Raw genomic sequence first — 14,226 nt, forward strand, 5'->3', positions numbered from 1 at the left:
ATGTCAGATTGTGGTTAAATATTTTCTAATATTGTTAAGGAAATACAAGACAGAAAGTTTCTTTTGCATATAACTGGTGTTTTCTGCATTAAGAGTCACTGCAGTCAACTATGCAGCAGGATGAGGAAAGAAACGCCAAGATAAAACAACTCCTGGTGAAAACCAAAAAAGAACTGGCTGATTCAAAACAAGCTGTAAGTCCATTTTGTAATGACTCTGTAGTCCATTTTTAAACTAGCTTTTAAAAAATGGGCTGAATTAAGTTGCTGAGATTTGGGGTATTTTAATAACCAGATAATTCTATTGTGCAGGAAAATGACCATCTAATGTTGCAGGCATCATTAAAAGGGGAACTGGAAGCCAGTCAACAACAAGTGGAAGCCTTTAAGGCAAGAAACTTCACTTCTTTATTATTATAAGGTTTCTTATTTAAGTAGTATGGGTGTTACTTGTATAAGCTGAAAAATAAAAAGGTTACTGGCTGTAGTAGGTTATTAACTCTTTTCTTAAATGAGTTTTGACTGTTTGCTGCTTTCCCCAAGTATTTCACCTGTGTCATTCTTTAAGCAGGTTTACCCTTTCTTCTTCTTTCCTTTTCCACCAAAATAGAGGACTGTGTAGTTTGAAATTTGTAGCTGGGATGTGGTTTAAAATGATGATTTTAAAAAAAGAAGTTGCTTAGTTTAAAACAGAAGAACCCAATGTTGTCAGCAAAAATCTTAAGTGTTGTCTATCTGTATAGATTTTGTTGGCTGGGCAGAATAGGAATTGAATGTAATGGGAAGTTGAAGGGAAGTGAAGGAGAGGGCTTGGCCTTCTTAAATGCTGCCACCCCACCGCTGTAATTTTATCTTCAATTATCTGTCTTTATTCAGTTATATGTCTTTAGACAACATGACATTTTTAACTAAGTACCTGGTAACCCATGTCTATTTTTTTAATTCTATTTTTATTGGATTTTAATTTTACATTCACCAGTTCTTCATGGGAATTACTGTAGCAGAATCTTGTGTTCTCTGTGGCACTTCCCTTTGAGAAGGAAGAAGAAATTTTGTCATAGTGAAGTTTTCAACTGACTTTTTTCCAGATTCAAGTGGCTGAGCTAACATCAGAAAAGCATAAAGTTCAGGAACTCCTGCGAACTTCTTCAGAGCAACACCAGCGTACATTGAATGCCTACCAGCAAAAAATGGCAACCTTGCAAGAAGAGTGCAAAGCAGCCCAGGTACTCTAGTGGGAGTAATTGTCCATTTAAAATAAGGAAATGCAACAGGCAGTTCTTAATTTGGGTGTGTGGGGTTTCAGTGTAAGATGCATTTCATTTTAGATAAATAAGGGAGCAATAGTTAATAGCATAACTTATGAAGGGTTTGTTTTCTATGTGATAGGCTGAACAAGCATCTGTTACATCTGAATTCGAGAGCTACAAAGTCCGTGTTCATAATGTTCTAAAACAGCAAAAGAATAAATCTGCTTCTCAGACAGAATCTGAAGGAGCCAAAAAAGAAAGGTAAACTCAAAATTTTTATATGCATACAAAAAAATACTGATGCTTCATTTGTTGAGCTTGCCTTTGCTAATTGCTGACCAACAGAGGAGTTCCATGCTTCAATAAGGAGAATTATCAGAAGTGAGGCAGTTTGCCTCCCTAGTTACTTTGTGGTTTTGGGGTTTGTTTGTGGGGCTTTATTTTTTTCGTTTGGTTTGGTTTCTTTGTTTGGAGTTTTTTGTGTTGTTTTGTTTTAAAGCTGTATTTCTGTACACTTACCTGATCTGTAATCTTAACTGTTGCTCTGCCTATCTGAACAGAAGAAAGATCAATTTATACCATGGTGGTATTGCTAGTTTCTAATTCCTTGATTTGTCTTTTTTTTTTTTTTTAGCAGTCATTTTTATGTAGATTACCTGTTGTTACAGTCAGAGGGAGAAGTAAGGTGTTGGGAAGGTTCTTACGAATTTTCTGTCAGAAATTGGCCGTCATATTCTGTGTAGGCTTGACATGTCATTTTCTCTGATGTATTATTGCAAAGCACCACTTCCAGCTAGGAGAAAAGAGCAGAACTGTTCAGTGTAGGTAAAGCTCTGGTCATCAGGTCCAGCAGATTTGTGAAATGCTGTTGTCTTATCAGCTGTTATATGAGGAAAGACTCGGGGTGAGGGCAGGGAGTGTTTGTTTCACTGCCTGTGTCCCTTGAAAATCACTTAAGTATGGTCATAAGCCAGGTAAGTTGAGATTCACTTCAGAAAATGTCTGAACCCACTTCATAAGTAGACTGCTTCCTGTAAGGCTTTGTTTTATAGTTATTGATTGTTATCTTTGGTGCCAGACTGGGCGTTCATATGTAAGTTGTCAAAATTAATTTCTGACACAGGTCTTAAAACAGTACATGCAATTGCGACTGAAAATCCACCAGAGGGAGACCTGTGCTTTCTTAGAGTACGGGGCTTATGGTTGGTATGGGGTTTTTTAGCTACATTTACCTCTTTCTTTCTTTTGAAGCAAGCAAGCTGCAAGAGTTGCGTCTCTTTGTATCTCCTTTTTGCAGAATTTAAAAAAGCGCTGGTAGTGTCAGGTTTTTGAGAGAGGGTCACCCTGGGGAACAAGTGGGCAAGAAATCAAGTAATAAACAGATGACATAGTTTTCAAAGGAATTATTTACAAGCATCAGCTCTAAGGATTAATGAGATACACTGTTAATAAGATAATGGAGATGTCTGCATATATGAATACAGAAAGCATAAAAGGAGAATGTGTGTGATTTAAGACTTTCCTCCTGGTACATCTGATTTTGATTTATTTTTGACCAATATAGCTTATCTGGTTTCATATATTGATGCTGCTTTCCAGTCCTTTGCACAAAATTTACTCAAGACATTTGTCTGCTGTGTTCAGTGTCATTGAACTGATGTGCACTTACTAAACAAAAAAACCTCCACCACTTTTAAGGAGAAACTGTTTATCTCATCTGCATCCCACATGTTATTCTCCTTATGCCTTGTTCCTTCAAACCAGCTTAAAGTAGAAAGTGGTACCAGTCTCACTTTCTAACCCTGTAGTTATATTCCCACCAGTTCAGATGGGATGTGATAAACCTATTTGTAACTATATTGAAACAGGATCAGAACTTTTCTAATTGTTTCCTCAGCAGTCACGTTCTAAGATTATTTTGGTTACAGTGCTGTATTGATTTAATGAAAAATAAGCAGTTTGGATTAACTATCCAAAATGTTGCAGATATAGGTTCTGAATTAATGTAATTCTTTTTAAATGTATATTGCTTATTTCTTTTTCTTCCTCCTGTAGAGAGCAATTGGAAATGGTGATAGAGCAACTTAAAGTTAAGCTGCAAGATGCTCAGCATAATTCACAGCTGAATGCATCTGAACTCGAGGTGTTGCAGTCTGAACATGACACCCTGCTGGAAAGACACAATAAGATGCTGCAAGAGACTGTTGCAAAAGAGGCAGAACTCCGTGAAAAGTATGGTCTGATGATGAATAGATACAGATGTTTTATTTTGTATGAATTTTAGGGACTGGGCATGTAGTGGCCTTTAACTGTACTTCCAAAGGAAAGAGCATGATTATTAAGAAAGTTAAAGGAGTTTTTAAAAGCCTTCAAAAGTTTCAGCAGTGAAAATGAAGTAGTGGCTAATCAGAGAATTTGAGATTTCTGCCAGCTTTCTACATGTTAACTATTAGATTTAAAAAATAGCATTGTTAAGCACATTGATTGTTCCTAAGTTCAGTGCTCAGCACTGCATGTGTGTTGGACTACTCAACTAAATTTGGATGTTTCCTATTACAAAAATAAGGTAGTTAAATGCAGAGCAAATGATTTCACTGACAAAATACTCAGTCCCGTGTCCACGCAGTGCCTTTCTTACAGAAGGTACTGTGGCTTGAGTCCGTGCTTGCTACAATCTTAATTTGTAAATTTTTCAAAATTAAATGAATTTTTTTAATTTGTATCGCTTCTTGAAAAATCACATGAGTACCCAATACTTGAGCTCTTCAAAAGGGGTCTTTCGTCTTGTCTTCTCTATTTAGGGTACAAAGAAGTTGACATGAAATATTCATTAGAAATTGCAGCTTAGTATTAGGAGCTGTTGGCTTTTCACCACTATCTTTGTACTGGTTTATCTGTTCCTGATAGCCACATAATGATTCATCAACTAAATTATGTCCTTCTGCATTCAGCTGATTTAGTAACCAACTAAATCACGTCCTTCTGCATTTTTCTGGAAACAACCCTTATCATAGTAGGTTCCCTTTGTACCCAGAGAGACAAGCTCTTTGCTACTCTGGCTATATATAAGTTTTATGCTTATAAGGGCAAGGCCTATGCTTAGTCTTTCCATACATGCACTTGTTTAATTGCTTGTGACAATTTTATCTTGCTTCTGGAGGATCTCCAAACCATGTACAATTTATGTGTTACTGATGTTTTTCTTGCTGACAGCTACATTCTTCTACCCTCTTTTGCACTGAAAGGTGAACCTTAAAAGATTTAACTTAGCTTCTTAGATACTTTAATTTTCAGAAGTCCTGCGTAAGTCTTTGGTAAATAAATGTTAAAGGAAGTGGAGTATAAAATAAAGGACATGCCCTGTATGGCACTATAAACAGTCATGTTGCAGTTCTAGAATTTAAGAATATTTAGACTACAGTGTCTCATGCTTTTATTTTTTTTCCCGAAGATGTCTGAATTTTGTATTTTGAAATAGAAATCAAGAGTTTATATAGTATATTGCATTCATATGATAAGTAATAAGTGTAACTTTTTCAGTCTTAAATTTTCCCTGCAAAAGAGGAATTTGAATGTAAAAAAGCTGCACGGTCATTCTAAAATAATCATACATATGAAAATTGAAAACTACTTTACACTCTTAACATTTTTGAGATGTAAAAGTGACAATGTTTTGCTGTCAGTTTCTCACAGATTTTGTACACGCTGCTTTCAGGCTCTGCACAATACAGTCTGAGAACATGGTCATGAAAACAGAGCATGCCCAGGCTTTGAGTCAGCTGACAGCCCAGAATGAAGCTCTCCGGAACAGTTTCAGAGATCAAGTTAGGAACCTGCAAGAAGAGCACAGGAAGACAGTAGAGACACTTCAGCAACAACTGTCCAGAGTAGAAGCTCAGCTCTTCCAACTCAAGAGTGAACCAAGCACTAGAGGTAACTTTCAGTCATAATCTTGGGTTAGGCACAAATTTGTGTACCTGAGTCTGAATCTAACACATGCTCATAAGGTGTGGTTCTGTAATACACTAGAAACTTCTGCTGGAGAATCTACAGCATGCTGTATCAATTCACTGATACCAGATAAGGAATTGAATCTTTGTTATTACCATCCCTTCAGAATCTTTAAGATACTTGAATGCATCCAGAGGAAGACATTATGCTGAAAGGGCTGGAAGGAATGTGCTGTGAGGAGCAGCTGGGGATTCTGGGTTTGTCTAGTTTGGAAAAAAGGAGGCTGAGGGGTTACCTCCCTGTTTTCCATAGATTCCTGAGGAGGGGAAGTGCAGAGGGAGGTGCTGAGGTCTTCTCACTGGTACGCAGTGGCAGGATGCATGGGAATGGTTCCAAGCTGCAGCAGGCAAGGTTCAGACTAGAGGAGAATTTCTTTACCAGGAGGGCGATCAAATCCTGGAACAGGCTTCCTAGGGGGGCAGACAGCATCCGGAGCCTGTTAGTGTTTAAGAGGCATTTAGGCAATGCCCCTAACGTGTTCTAACTTTTGGTCAGGCAGTTAGACTAGATGATCGTAGTAGGTCCCTTCTAACTGGAACTATTCTGTTCTGTTCTAGAATCTGCATCACTGTCACCTCTTCTGTAGTATTTGCATTGTCAGACAGATGAAGGGAAATTACTTTGTAAATATTCGGTGCCCTTCCTATCAGTTTGCCTCAACTATGAGGAATAAAGCTAAAGAAGAGTATATTGAGAGCTGTTTTAACAATGTTTGTTATTGGTATACTTGTTACTTGATCCATCTTCTAATACAAGATTTTACTGTGTTCAAGCTCAAGTGCTATTTTTGTGTCTGTAAAGTTACTAATTAGGATGTAGTTGGACATTTGCCAAGCAGTAGAACAGTTTAAGTTACTCTTTCTGTATGTTACTGAAGCAGCAGGGCAGCTCACACAGTATTAGAACAATTTACACCTCCCACAAGACTGGTTAAAAAAAAGCTAATTCTGTTTTACATTAAAAACATTTGACACTCGTAGCTATAGCACATCTTCAGGGAGAGTTCCATGAAGGTTTCATAGGCACGGAAATAAAAATTGCCAGTCGAGTTTGGATTTTGAAATAGACTTTAGTTGGAATGGTCATTTGGAGGTGAAAGGCTCTATTTTCTATTACAAATGTTATGTGTGTACTTGGCTTTCTCCCCTTTCTTCACTTTTCCTCCCCTTGCATTTTGAAGACTATTATATATACTGCTCTCCAGTGTGAGACAGTCACACTTATGAAATAGCCCTGCCACTTTCATTCTGATGACAAACATCAGTATTTTTCAGCTCCAGCTGTTTCAAATCCAGCTACGAAGAACTTGAGAGAAGGGCGAAACACTGACCTTCCTGTTCTTGATGTATACACTGTAGCTAGGGAAGAGGGAGAAGGTATGGAAACAACGGACACAGAGTCCGTCTCTTCAGCCAGCACTTACATACCATCCTTGGAGCAACTTTTGAACTTCCCAGAAGAAAAACCTGGTAGGTAGAATATGCAGCTGTTTTAAGCACTTGCATACACAAGTTTCAGAAGTTTCTGTCCTCAGAATATCTGAGGAAGTTGTGTTTTCATGCTTTTGGGTGCAAGGCACAAGCCTACTTAAGTGCCACTGAGTTTACAGTATCCTGAATTTCTGTAGTTTTGTCCTGCAGTAAGGACTAATAGTAGAACATTGCTACAGGTTTTAGTGACTTAAAAGATGTCATATTTGTGACTTTGTAATGGGAAAAGACTGGATGAGCAAGTCAATGAATAGTTACAGAACTTTTTGTATTCTGGACTAGTCTACTAGCAACAATAAGTGCTGATTTAACTCCTATTAATGAAAACATAAATGTCTGTTTATCTTAATGTGGCTTATTAGAACAGGATTTTTTTTTTTTTGTAGCTTTTTTTCTAGCCAGCATGCAGACAATGTTCTAAGAGTCCACAAAAAATAGAAAGATACATGGTAGCATCTAATTGTATGGTAAAAGTCTGCTGAACATCTTGTGGAGAACTGTTGAGAATCTCCATCTATGGGTAGGAAACAAGGAGTAAATTAAAACCATGTATCTTGACATACTTAGAAATGATTTGCCAATCCCCTTTTAATGTATATACAAAAATAGATCACAAAACAAGCATGCAGCAGCAATGATGCCTGTTAATTTTTCAGTTTGACTTTGCATGGATTTTGTTCCTAAGGAACTACGTTAATCAAGTCCTAATGGTAAGTAGATGCAAATGCTTTCTGCTTCTCTCAGTTTTCTTTTCCAATTAATTGCAGAGCCACCTCAGTGGCAAACAGAACTCACCAAGGATGAACTGATTCAAAAACTAAACACAACAGCGAAGAGTGCTGATCACCTGAATGAATTACTTCGTGAATCAGAAGCAACCAATGCAATCCTGATGGAACAAATAAAGGTAAGCAGGCATGCAGGAAATGTGGGGACAGCTCTAATTTCTGTGGTCTGTTTCTTAGCTGAAATGTTTAACACCAGGAATGTTTAGAAAATCCCAGTCTACAAAAATTTGCTGATGCAAAACTTAATTTTGGAAGGGCTTTATTCCACAGAACTAATTGGGGCTTCAGGAATTAACTTCAGTTCTTGGGTTTTGTTATCCTCTCCCCCCATTCTTCCCACCTCCCCCCCAGTTTCTGGGCAGTGAGGGATGCAGGTGGATGTGGGGTGAGGAGTAAAAGCTGCTATGAAGAAAACCCCTCAAGAGCTTGGAAATTTAATGTTTAGTAAAGTGTCCTTACTATTTTCACTTTTATATGGGCAGTAAATCCCAAGGGAAGTATTGTCTGGTTCCTTTCCCTGCAACCCCTTTTAGCTGTTCTAAATTAAAAGAAGATACATGTTTAAAGATACATGTACTAATAGAGTTTGGTTTGATTTGATTGTACCTCCCTGAGTTTTCTGGAAACATTTTTGACATAAAAATATCCTTTAAACATGCTAAGCTTTCTTTTATAAAATGTTTTTTGATGAATGATAATATTGTTAACTCTTTGATCCCCTCTGCTAACTTGAATGTTCAACTATTACTCTTTATCACGGAAATAGAATAATTAGTACTATTATGTTAATATATCATGTTATAAAATATTAAATATCTAATATATTGTATAATACTGATACAACTGCTGCATACATTTTATTAAAATGGATTATTTTTGATCAATAAAAATGTATTTCTGGACAGCATAATCATGTGTTCAGTTTTGACTGGATTTTTGTCCAGAATGTGTTCCTATGCACCCATTGTTCTTTTAGAAGCAAGCTGCATAATTCGCTTTTTAGCTTTTCAAAAGATCTTTGTTCAGTGGCTCATTACATGAAGCAAACAATATTGCATTTTTTTTCCCTCATCTGCAGCTTCTTAAGAACGAAATAAGAAGATTGGAAAGAAATCAAGAGAGGGAAAAGTCTGTGGCTAATCTAGAATACTTGAAGAATGTTCTACTGCAGTTCATATTTCTAAAATCAGGAAGCGAGAAGGAAAGGCTGCTTCCAGTAATAGACACCATGTTGCAGCTCAGCCCTGAGGAGAAGGGGAAGCTGGTTGCAATTGCCCAAGGTATGTGGTGGTCAAAACATGGTCGCAGAAAAAGGAAGTGAAAATAAAGGCAACTGAAGTTCTACACTTTCTTTTACAGACTTTGGAAGGAAAACAAAACTTAGCAATGTAATGCCAGTGAGCTAGCAATAAAACCACTTTGCTTTGTTGGGAAGTTACTATGCAGTTTTCAGAAAATAGAACAAAATCATATTCATAAGGGAAGTGGCAAAGTACTGCATTCCATGGTAGGCTTGCATTTGGAAAGATGAGGTGTAAAGATGAGCTACAGGCTGGGCAGAGAAGAGATTCAGAGCAGCCCTGCGGAGAAGGACTTGGGGGTGCTGGCCAATGAGAAAATGAACATGAGCTGGCTGCAGTGTGCACTTGCAACCCAGAAAGCCAACCGTATCCTGGGCTGCATCAAAAGGAGTGTGACCAGCAGGTCGAAGGAGGTGATCCTGCCCCTCTGCTCTCGTGAGACCTCACTTGGAGTATTGTGTGCAGTTCTGGTGTCCTCAACATAAAAAGGACATGGAACTGTTGGATCAGGTCCAGAGGAGGGCCATGAGGATGATCAGGGGACTGGAGCACCTCCCATATGAAGATAGGCTGAGAAAGTTGGGGCTGTTCAGCCTGGAGAAGAGAAGGCTGCGTGGAGACCTCATAGCAGCCTTCCAGAATCTGAAGGGGGCCTATAGGGATGCTGGGGATGGACTCTTCATTAGGGACTGTAGTGATAGGACAAGGGGTAGTGTGTTAAAACTTCAACAGGGGAAGTTTAGATTGGATATAAGGAAGAAATTCTTTACTGTGAGGGTGGTGAGGCAGTGGAATGGGTTGCCCAGGGAGGTTGTGAATGCTCCCTCCCTGGCAGTGTTCAAGGCCAGGTTGAATGAGGCCTTGGGTGGTATGGTTTAGAGCGAGGTGTCCCTGCCCATGGCAGGGAGGTTGGAACTTGATGATCTTAAGGTCCTTTCCAGCCCTAACCTATGATTCTATGATTCTAAGTTGAGACCACAGCATTTAGAGCTTGTTCTGGCACTCTAATGTACACTCATTGGATATTTCTGGAGAAAGGTGATAAATGGCCTCTAAAACATCGTTAAGTACCCAAAGTCAAGTGGAATAGGTGGTAAAATCCATGAATATATTTATGGCAGACTAAGAGTTAGTATTGAATGTTACCTCTTCAACAAGTTTAAGAGGACAGCATTTTAAAAAGGACAGAAGCAGTGGGGGAAACAAGGTCATGTAACCAAATTATGTAGTGTGTAACATAATAAACTTAGTTTAACGTAAGTTTTTCCTGTTCCTTCAGGTGAGGAAGAGAGTAGCTCACGGTCCTCTGGGTGGGCTTCGTACCTCCACAGCTGGTCAGGACTTCGATAAGAGTGAAAACGCTGAATCTTTAAACACATTCCACAGTTGCAAAAAGAGAAGTCTTTATATAGAAGAACAACCTGTTGGTGTTGTAGCATTGAATTACAAGTTTTATTTCTGTATGTTACTTTTGGCTTTTTTAGACTCTTCTAAGAAAGAAGCCGTTAGTAGCTGTGAAAGACTGTCCTATATTGCACTCTGATACAGCAGTGAACTGATCCTGTTGTAAATGTTAAAGCTGATGATCAGTAGTATAATGAGAAGTGACAAATTAATTGCAAATTGCTTGGAAATAGAATTTGACAAACCTATGATGGATCTTTTGAAACTGATTTAAAAACTTGGTCTAATGTAGTAACTGGAATAACCAGAACTAAACTTAAGGCATTTTAAAGTGTTTACAGTTTCACATATTTTTTTCAGCTTGCTAATCTATATGGTTACTATTATTCTCTGCACGATGAAGACATTAAAATTGTTATTTCCTTTCTGGTGATGCTTACGAAATGTAAGTCCATTAAGAAACAGAAGTGGCATTTTCTGCTTTAACATGACTGATTTTTTTAGTCCTGTGAGGGGATTTTTTGTGTTTGTTTGTGATGGGATTTTTGCTTTGGGGTTGGGGATTTTTATTTGCTGGTTGTTTTTTTGTTTGTTTGTGTGTTATTGGGTTTTTTTGCAGAAGCTGGATTGAAAATATCAAGGCAGCAGTCCACAAAATATAGAGGGTGCCTAAAACTATATGAAATACAATGCTTGGCACATCTGGAGGATGGCACTGTAGCAGAGATTAATGGCACCAGTGGAAGTCTTGGGATAGTAATCCAAGAATCAGAGGTCATAAGTAAGCTGAAGCTTTGGGAGAGACAGCTTAAGCTATGGCCTTGTAACTAGTGGTTGGAATTTTGTGTTCAAGACCAGGAAGTTCCATTACTGTAACGACCTCTGTACGTAGGTGAAAAGGCTAAACTCATTCTGACTTACTCATACTGAAGACACTAAAGGAGGAATCTGAGTCTCTAGGTCAGACTCCTAACAATAACTTCTGAGAGAAAAGGAGGGAGATTTTGTCAGTAGATGCATCTTTTCAATTTTCTAATGATTGAAGATGTTATACCCTTCTCTCACTTCTCTGTGTTTGCACACATCATTTGCACAAATCTTCTGCACATATGAGATAATCTCAGTTCCAGGTTATTCAACAGAATGTTTTGGTTTTCTTTAAAAAAATAAATCTCTGCCGTAGAATTGCTACTTCTGTTACCAACACAGCAGCTTTTTTTTGTTTTTTTTTAGCTTCAGTCTTCTTTTCCCCTTTTTATAGTCCATGCTGCCTTTCATCAGCTTAATTTATTTGTAATTTATTAAGATGCAGACAATTTTTTTAAACTCTGTTTCAACCAGAGTCATTCTATCTTTTTTCACTCAGATTTTTACACTCTGTGCTATTTTACAGAGTATCACTCCCTGGTATACATACCAATACTAAATAGTATTCTTCCTTTCTTATTTATCTTAGTTGAGGCCCTGAGGAAAGGATGCTTATTCCTTTAATATTGCCTTACTTGGGGCTGAGATTAATCTAGGCAGCACATGTTGCAAATAAACTGCAGTAACTGTGCTTTTGGTTTAAGTTTTTGCTTATATATATTTCAGTACACAGTTGTCAAAGCCAACAGGCTATATATAGATATTTTAATTCTTTTCCACAGTCTTAAGCATATTTTTTGTTGGTTTTTTTTTTGGGGGGGAGCAAGGTGGTGTGTGTTTCTTTGTTTTTCCTTCCCCCCTCCAGTGTGCATTCTAACCAGAGTTGTTATGGCTTATGCTACTGGTGAAAACAGTCTCTGTGGGCAGATCACAAAACTGATGAATAGTAGAGAGGGGATGAGACTCTTGGATGTCTGTAGCATGGAAATGTAGATTGCAAACATAAGGCTAAGTTCAGGCTTTTGAAACAATTACCATATCTTCGACATTCACAATCTGCTCTGGGTCTGGGATGTTGAATTCTAACTACTTACTCACAGCTGAATTTAGTTAACATCACTCAAAAGAATGCCAAAACAGAGCAACAGACAGGAGAGATTTGAAACATGCGTAAAAATAAGTGCAAGTCATTCTCCTGCTGTAATTTTAACAATGGAAGGACATAAGTGGAAGGGTACAACTTTGCCTTAGTTCAAATGCAGTTTGCTGCTGACCTGATTTAGTCTCTTCTGCATGTTGTCTGCTTGGCTATCACTGAAGAGCTGTGACAAGTTCCTTTTAAAATGCACATGTTTCAGAACTGTAGATTATTTAATGTTTTTAAGCTGTGAATAGATTGTATGCAAGTGACATATACATCTGGCTGTATTAAATACCGGTTCCTTATTGACTTCTTTCAAGTCTGAGTTGCATGCTCACTGGTTTTTAGTAAAATTCAACTATCATACTTCTGAATGTAGTGGACAACTTGCATCACTTTTTTTCTTTTTTTTTTTTCTTATAATGGAAGATTAAGATCTTGATTACTGTAAAAATATTTTAATAACTGTTACTAAGCTCTGTTCTGTTGCTAAGATTACCAGAATTTACCTTTGTGGCAATAAACTGTCTGTAAGCAAATGTATCAAAGTTTAATATACACTTGCAGTAAATGGCATAGAAAAATGTGGACTGGAAGCAGGATTATTTTGCATAGAAAACTTTTTATATGTCGTATATTTGCATTTGTAATGTACAGCATTGTAGCTGTGATCTGCTTTCAAAAAGCAATTTGAAGATTTAACCAGTATTGCTGCTTCTTGATACACTGTGGTGCTCATCTTTGAAAGAGCACTGTGCTGAATTTGCTTTCTGCTTCTTTTGATTGTTTGTTTTCTTTACAGTGCCATATTTGCTAGGATGTTTCCCAGAAAACATAACCCCTGCCCAGAGTTTACAAGCTTAGGACCAGTTCTTACTCCTTTATGAGCCTGCCTTCAGCCCAAGCCGAAGGAGGGTATAATTAGAAAAAAACCAAAAGACATTCTACTGATACTATGCAGACTATCTATTAATTGAAACCCAAAAATGGGAGTGATTCAGAGTTCCCAGGCCTGTGTGTGCCCCATGGCTGATTTTTTTAAGTAACTGTGCTGACGTAAAGATGGGTTATACACCTTTCCTATTCGCTTTACCTGGAAGGAGACTCATCTGTGCAAACAAAATGTGCTCCATTTGAAAGACTGGAAGACCAGAGCTTGTCAGGCTGTAGAGCAGATGCAGCTAGTTGGATTTAGGTGTCAGGATGGCCAAAGGGAACCCATGTTAGAAGTGATACCTGGAAGAGTAGGGTTTCTTTTTTCTTTTGTGACCTTTCTTTGTCAAACTATAATTGAGAGAATATGTGGTTAGTTTATTTTCTGAATTTAAATCTTCCTTTGGCTATCACCCTCCATCCTTTTGCTTTGATAACAGATTATATATTCTGAAATTGTGGAGGAATAGTTAAAAACTCTCCTTAGTTTGCACTAAGTGGCTTTGAAGGCAGCTTAACTGCCTGTGCTTCATTTGGCTTATACCCTGGCTTCATCCAGTGCACCAGTACTTCTTCAGCTACCTGCTAGTTCTATTGGTACTGTGAAAATACCTTTCTTAGGAGCCTTGCACGTAGCAGTTACCATCCACAAGGTGAGAAACCAAATGTATGAAGGGGTAAACATTTATTCGTTACAGTAATTTGATAACTGCTAGTCTGAATAGACAAGTGTTTGATTGGAAATGTGTCTTTTCATGGCCTTTTCATGTGGCTGTCACTGCAATAAAATTCACCTTTACCCAGCAGAATGCCTTTCTCTTTTCCCTTAATGCCTGTTCCTACCTGAGACAATACTTCTCAGGTGGAAGATAGAAAACAAGGGGATGTTAAATGAAGTATTGAAGAGAAGATTTTATGGATCTGGTGCAGTAGCTGCAGTCTTTACTTTGGAACACAGTAACAGTGATGGATACTTCTAGATCAATGGAAGAGGAAGAGAAATTGATTTGTTACAGGGGCTTGGGGTTTGGGTGGGTTTTGT

General features: G+C 37.9%; 1 protein-coding gene across 4 annotated transcripts in view; it reads left to right on the forward strand.

The window, feature by feature from the left end:
- Nucleotides 1-13,987, forward strand: part of GCC2 (GRIP and coiled-coil domain containing 2) — a 29,594-nt gene extending 15,607 nt beyond the window's left edge. The window contains exons 14-23 of one of the 4 annotated variants that reach the window (XM_061377748.1): nucleotides 94-194; nucleotides 312-389; nucleotides 1,088-1,225; nucleotides 1,389-1,510; nucleotides 3,305-3,481; nucleotides 4,965-5,182; nucleotides 6,535-6,729; nucleotides 7,518-7,657; nucleotides 8,617-8,818; nucleotides 13,054-13,987. In XM_061377748.1, coding sequence (XP_061233732.1) covers nucleotides 94-194; nucleotides 312-389; nucleotides 1,088-1,225; nucleotides 1,389-1,510; nucleotides 3,305-3,481; nucleotides 4,965-5,182; nucleotides 6,535-6,729; nucleotides 7,518-7,657; nucleotides 8,617-8,818; nucleotides 13,054-13,115 — 1,433 coding nt within the window. In that variant the 3' untranslated portion in view covers nucleotides 13,116-13,987. Of the gene's footprint in view, nucleotides 1-93; nucleotides 195-311; nucleotides 390-1,087; nucleotides 1,226-1,388; nucleotides 1,511-3,304; nucleotides 3,482-4,964; nucleotides 5,183-6,524; nucleotides 6,730-7,517; nucleotides 7,658-8,616; nucleotides 8,819-10,118 lie in introns of those variants that run through there. The other 3 variants (XM_061377749.1, XM_061377747.1, XM_061377751.1) reach the window with 3 other exon arrangements.
- The last annotated feature ends 239 nt before the right edge of the window (nucleotides 13,988-14,226 follow it).

This window comes from Neopsephotus bourkii, unplaced genomic scaffold (assembly GCF_033783945.1).
Source record: "Neopsephotus bourkii isolate Nb327-2 ecotype Australia unplaced genomic scaffold, CSIRO-AGI_Nbou_v1 NB_1760, whole genome shotgun sequence".
Taxonomy (NCBI): domain Eukaryota; kingdom Metazoa; phylum Chordata; class Aves; order Psittaciformes; family Psittacidae; genus Neopsephotus; species Neopsephotus bourkii.